Here is a 6,000-nt window from a genome sequence, read left to right as displayed (position 1 = left end):
ATACGTATTCTTTTGTATTGCTTAAATCAGTGTAGTATATTCAAAAATGTATGTTATACATTGATAAAAAGATCGATGTTTTAAAACATTGATGTTTGGAAACATTGATGTTTTTTGTTTTTTGGCCGATGTATCAATACCATCGATGTTTTAATTTCTAACATCGATGTTTTGAAACATCGATGTTTTGCCATCGATGTCGCACCTCTACTTAATACAAAATATTTAGCCACCTTTTCCTACAAGATGGCGCCACGGATTAATACTGTACTTACATTACTGCAACTGAAAGTAAAACGAAAATAAAAGAACAATAAATAAAATATATTTATTTATTTATTTTTCAGTTTGAGTGCAACTGAAAACAATGTGTTAATTTTTTTTTTTTTTTTTTTTGAAAAAAGAAGTTGAGATAATGAATGCCATTTTTGCAATCTCACAAAGACTAAAATAGCTCAATAAAAAAATTGCTCAAAATTTTATCATATTTCACAGATTTAAAAGATGAATCCTCATTGTTTGTCACAAATTGTACTACTTAAAAAAACAGAAGTAAACTTTATTCACACACGAATTGAGATAAAAAACCAGAGCTTGAAAAAAAAACGTTGTGGATCGAATCAATGAAGTTTTTCTTTTTTTCCTTTTGTTTCTTTTTTTTAAGTAGCAAGCAAAAGAGCATTTTAAAGAGCATTATTGTTCAAGTATTCAAAGAATATTTGAACAATACTGCTCAAAGATATTAAAAGAATGTTTGATTCATTGTTATTGATATATTCAAAGAGTATTTGATTTATTGTTATCTATATATTCAAAGAATATTTGAACAATAATTTCTTAGAAAATCTTTTTAACCTAACTGTAGTTACATTAAAACCTAAACTACTTAGCTATTTTTAAGAACTATTTTTATTTCAAAGGTCATTAATTTTTTGAAATACATTTTGATAAGTGCTTTGAATTCTACATAAAAATTTTACACTATAACATGTTACTCTCTTTAAATTGTGTAAATTATTATTACAAATTAAAAAGGGTTAATCAAATGTATCTTTAGTATTTTCCAGCAAAATATAAAATAATCGTCAAAACTGAATTGGTGTCATTTTGTTCAACTGAAAAAATCTGCACAAAATTCCTTTATAATTACAACTCTTAATATGCAGCATGTGAATATTATTAAAATATTAGTTTGTAAAACTGAAAGATCATCACTTCTCAAATGGAAATCAACAATATTATTATTCACAGGTAATTAATGACTGATATAATAAATATTGATCAAGCACCCAATGATTCGTTTGCCCCCCCCTTCCCCCCAAAAAAATCAGTCAACTATCTGAAAATACAGTGTAAAAGGATGTGATGCATAATGAGTATTCAAAGATTCTTTTTCTGTAGTATGATAACTATAGCTACATAAACTAGGACCTAGGTTTCGTTTTGCTAAAGCATAGGAAAAATTTGTAAATTAAAATAAATAATAACAGAAATATGTGCTATGTTGTATTGAAAGCAATTATCACAAAAGCAGGGGCAAGATTTTCAGGAAGTATTGTTGCATCTTTCAGATTTGTTTCAAGAAATTATATTATTTGTTTCAAGAAATTATGTTTCAGCATATAAAAATTTGTCATGAGCCGAAAAATCTAAAATGGAAGGAGACTCTTATAAAAAAAAAAAAAAAAAAAAAAAAATCACCCTTTGATTAATTAACTCTATTGATTACTATAAGTTAACAATTAAAAAAAATCATATAATTGATCAAAACAGAATTGTCTCTCAAACATTTAAAATGCTTTGAAAAGTTCTCTTATATAATTGCATGAATTTTTATTATTTTTATATTTAGCTGTTACACTAAAATAATTTTTAATTGCATTTCTTTTTTTGAAATTTACAACATTAAAAATTAAAAATGTCGTAATCTTCTTCAAGACATCCTCAAGTTAACATTCACAGGTCAATGAACATAGGCAAATGTCAGGTTAACTCTATCACTATATTATGGTTACCTAATTTCTTAAGGTAAGTTATTAATTTTAAAGTTTAACTAGATCTGTTGAGAAAAGGAAAAGAAACATTTGAAAATTAATAAATTTATTTACAAATATGACAAAAAAGACTACAATGATAAACTACTAACCCCACTGAGACTTATTTTTATCGAAATTCATTAAATCACTTGCATTGGGAGGTATCAAAGAAGGTGGAAGATTAGGAATATTCATTAAAACCGAAGGCAAAACAGGCTGTGGAAAACTTAAAGGTGCTGGTACTATTTCTTTGTACTTTGATAATTTAGTCTGCACCCAGGCATCAATGTCTGGTTCAATCCTTGGTTTATTCCCAGAAGCTTCTAGATGTTCTCTGAAAACTAAAAGTAAAAACATCATAAAATATCATGTAAGAAAACAAAACCTTCTTGACTTGGTTTACTTCAATCTTTTCAATCAACAAGAGATAAATTTTTAGAATAGGAAAAGCAATACAACAGTATCATTAATAGACAAGGACACAGAAAGGGGGGTTTGTGGAAGGAACTGCCCCCCATAACTCTTGGTTTTAATACTGATTACCAATTATACTATGGTAATTTATATACACTATATGACCAAAACTATTGGGACACTTTCAAAAATTCACATTTTTACAGATTTCTAGAGAAACAAAAAACCAACTGCTCTAATTTGTTTCACCTAAAAAGTATACTCTAGCTGTCGTTTTCCAATAACAATTAAGTCTGCTAACAATTAGTCTCTAATAATTAGATTAGATTATCAAAAATGTGAATTTTTTGTACACCCTGCACTTTAACGAAGATACTGTTGATTCTTGTTGAAATATGAAGAAAAGAATCCTTGTCACATGGAAGTTGCCATGTAGCCCACATCCAGGTTGATCAAAAGAGAAATGGTGTGTTTTGGCGGACAGAAAAGAAAAGGAAAAAAGTCTGAATTGTTTCTTACAAATTAAAGTTTGCCTCATCAAGGATTGCAGCTTTGAAACTTTATTATAATTTTTGAAATACTCTTGTATCTGGTTATAATTTCTATGTTTTATAGCTGTGGTTGCCAACCGGTGATTGGTGTAAAACTTTTGAAGATTGAGGTTTATATTTTGATAAAGATTCAGTTAAGAAAAGAAAAGGTAACAAAACTTATAAGATATGAATTATATATATTTTTGTCTTTCATTTTAGAATATTTTTATCTAATTCCTTTTAAGTTGGGAACTTTTAAGTCTCCTTTGCCAGAGAGCAATTAATTAATGATCATATATACATCAATAAATTTGTGGTAGGTACCTTTTTTCCCCATCAGATTAATAAATTAAATATTGCAAAATTTAGTGGTGTAACATGAAAGCATCAAAGCATAAACAATCATATTTTACTTTCTAGCAGTTGCTCGGCTTTAACGGTTCAAAGTTTTTGTGCTAGGTTTGTTGGGTATATATCTTTCTACAAAATCAATTTTGCTATACAGTCGAATCCTGACTTACACGAGGGGTGCGTTCCAAAACCCCTCGCGTAAGTCGAAATTTCGAGTTGCAAAAAAGGGTAGGTATACGATTTTTTTTATAAACATCAACACTTATTTTAGACCCTTGTAAACACCTTTCAGACTGCTAAAAACCATTCCAAAAGTATAGGTCAATATTTTCTACATAAAGAACTGAATTTCAACTAAATTAACCCCCTTGCGGTTGGACAGTCCTAGGATTACATGTTAAATAGACGAGATATCTCGTCAACAACTGCAAGGTGATTAAAGAACAAAACAACGTTATTCAGTATATAATATTGTTAAGATGAACAAAACCAATGATCAATGGGATAGTGAGACAAAGTGCAATGCTGTATGTACAGTATGCAATAATATTATTAACAAAATGAAACACAATTGCACTAGTCTACAGTAGAAACTAAAAAACTGAAGACTCGGACTGAAACTCATGTGATTGATATCAATGTTTCTCTTTATATTGAGGATCTTTACCTTTTCTATAATTTTAAGAAACTTTCGCTTCTGTAGCTTAAGCTGGACCAGCATGCTTAGATACTGCATTGTTAAATAAGCTTTCACACTTGGTATGGAAAATAGGGATTGGTTATTTGTATACAAAAACAAAGTGATAATTTGACTTGTACATGTGGGAACTTCCGCACTTCATTGATGATGAAAGGGATGAAGTCTAATCACAAAAATAACATTTAGTAGCCAGTATTGAAGACGATACTTACATGCAGCAATTCCTTAACAAAAATTTTCCTGTTGCGGGCGAGGAATTCACGTTAGCTCTAAAATGTTTTACTCGTGAAAAACTTGAGTGATAGCCGTTTCACGTAGCTGGAATTGCGTTGTAGCACGAGTTGACTGTATTGAATCTCACAGAAATAAAGACCATGAAATTGATGCTATGTGGGGTAGATGTCTCGGTTTGGTAGGTACAGATCTATGTGCAATGAAGAAATGCTTGAAAAGTTGAAAGTCAGTCAAAAATGCAAGCAATTCAATGACTGAAGTCAGTAATTTTACACAAATTAAACTGGGCTGAATAAAAATGTGGTGATTAATTGTCACCCAGAACTTTGAAGAGCATGATAAATTATGTCAGTTACTGATCTTTACTAATAATAAAGCTGAAAGTCTCTCTGTCTGTCAGGATCTCTGTGAGGTGCATAGCGCCTAGACCGTTTGGCCGATTTTCATGAAATTTGGCACAAAGTTAGTTTGTAGCATGGGGGTGTGCACCTTTTTTTTTTTTTATTAGACACAAAAAGAAACTCCCTATGCACCACATAGTATCACATAGGGCCCGAAGGTAAGAGGCACAACAGTACAAAATACACAAAATAAAATGAGCACAACATACAAACAATTAACAACGAATAGAGAAGAAAAAAAAAACACACACACACACACATACAAAAAGGTCAAACAACTGAATAAATAAAACGTTTAAAAAGAGAAAAAGTCGCGACACTCTGAACCAGAGCAGAAGGAACAGGAGGCCAAAATTATCATAAGATGGATAAGCAAATTACGAAATTATCATAACGTGGAACCATAACATGGGCACAAGCCAATTGGCGAGATACGAAATTATCATAACGTGAAACCGTAACATGGGTATAAGCCAATTGGCGAGAAAATTCACCGTACATTATTTGTAAATATACAGGCGAACCAAAAGACCTTTTAATTTTTACTTCCTTTTACAAAAAAGGAAGTATTGTATTTGCAAAAGAAATTTCACCGAAATATCAACCTTAAATTCCATTTTTCTCACCCCTGAATGAATGTTAAGTTTTTTTTTGACTCGACCACACGTTTAAAACTGCCTAAGAACGGATAGACACACGAAATATCCAGTTTGACGATTCCCGAGTTAGTTACAACGAGTTTTCTCGTGATGTCTGTATGTACATATGTATGTGCGTATGTATGTTGCATAACTCAAGAACAGTATGTCCTAGAAAGTTGAAATGTGGTACCTAGACTCATAGTGGGGTCTAGTTGTGCACCTCCCCTTTTGGTTGCATTCGGGTGTTTCTAAGGTGGTCTTTTGCCCCTTTTTGCGGGTAAATCATTCTTAGTTTAAATGTAAACTCAAGTAGTATTACAATTTGGCAGACACTTGGCGATGTATCGCCAGTCTTTTGGTCGCCAAGTTTTGTCTACAACTTGGCAACAAATTTGGCGATTTTTTCTTTTTTTTTTTTTTAAATCTGGTTTCAACGTGGCCATTGTTGGTGATATTTTAGAGAGTTAACTATTGAATCACATTAAAAATGAAAATAATGGGGAAATTACATTAAATTGGAATAAAAGGAAGTCATGTAATGCACACATCTACTCATTCTAATACGGCCAAAGCCGGGCGGGTTTAATGTAAAGATAAAACTTAAAATGTTCTACTAAACTTGAAAACAAAAAGCACTTTAGTTCATTCTCACTCATGTAATACAGAAAAGAAAAAAAAAACATTGAAGTT

The 6,000-nt window shown here is 30.8% G+C and overlaps 1 protein-coding gene across 1 annotated transcript in view; it reads right to left on the bottom strand.

Moving 5' to 3' along the window:
• Positions 1-2,131: 2,131 nt before the first annotated feature.
• The window catches only part of LOC129223862 (ubiquinone biosynthesis O-methyltransferase, mitochondrial-like), a 23,708-nt gene continuing 19,839 nt past the window's right edge, over positions 2,132-6,000 (bottom strand). Inside the window, exon 5 of the mRNA XM_054858227.1 lies at positions 2,132-2,377. Within this exon, the coding sequence (XP_054714202.1) occupies positions 2,142-2,377 (236 nt within the window). The 3' untranslated portion in view covers positions 2,132-2,141. The remainder of the gene's footprint in view (positions 2,378-6,000) is intronic.

Source organism: Uloborus diversus, chromosome 6 (assembly GCF_026930045.1).
Source record: "Uloborus diversus isolate 005 chromosome 6, Udiv.v.3.1, whole genome shotgun sequence".
NCBI lineage: Eukaryota > Metazoa > Arthropoda > Arachnida > Araneae > Uloboridae > Uloborus > Uloborus diversus.
Note: the sequence above shows the minus strand (reverse complement) of the source record. Positions and strands in the feature narration are given on the sequence as shown.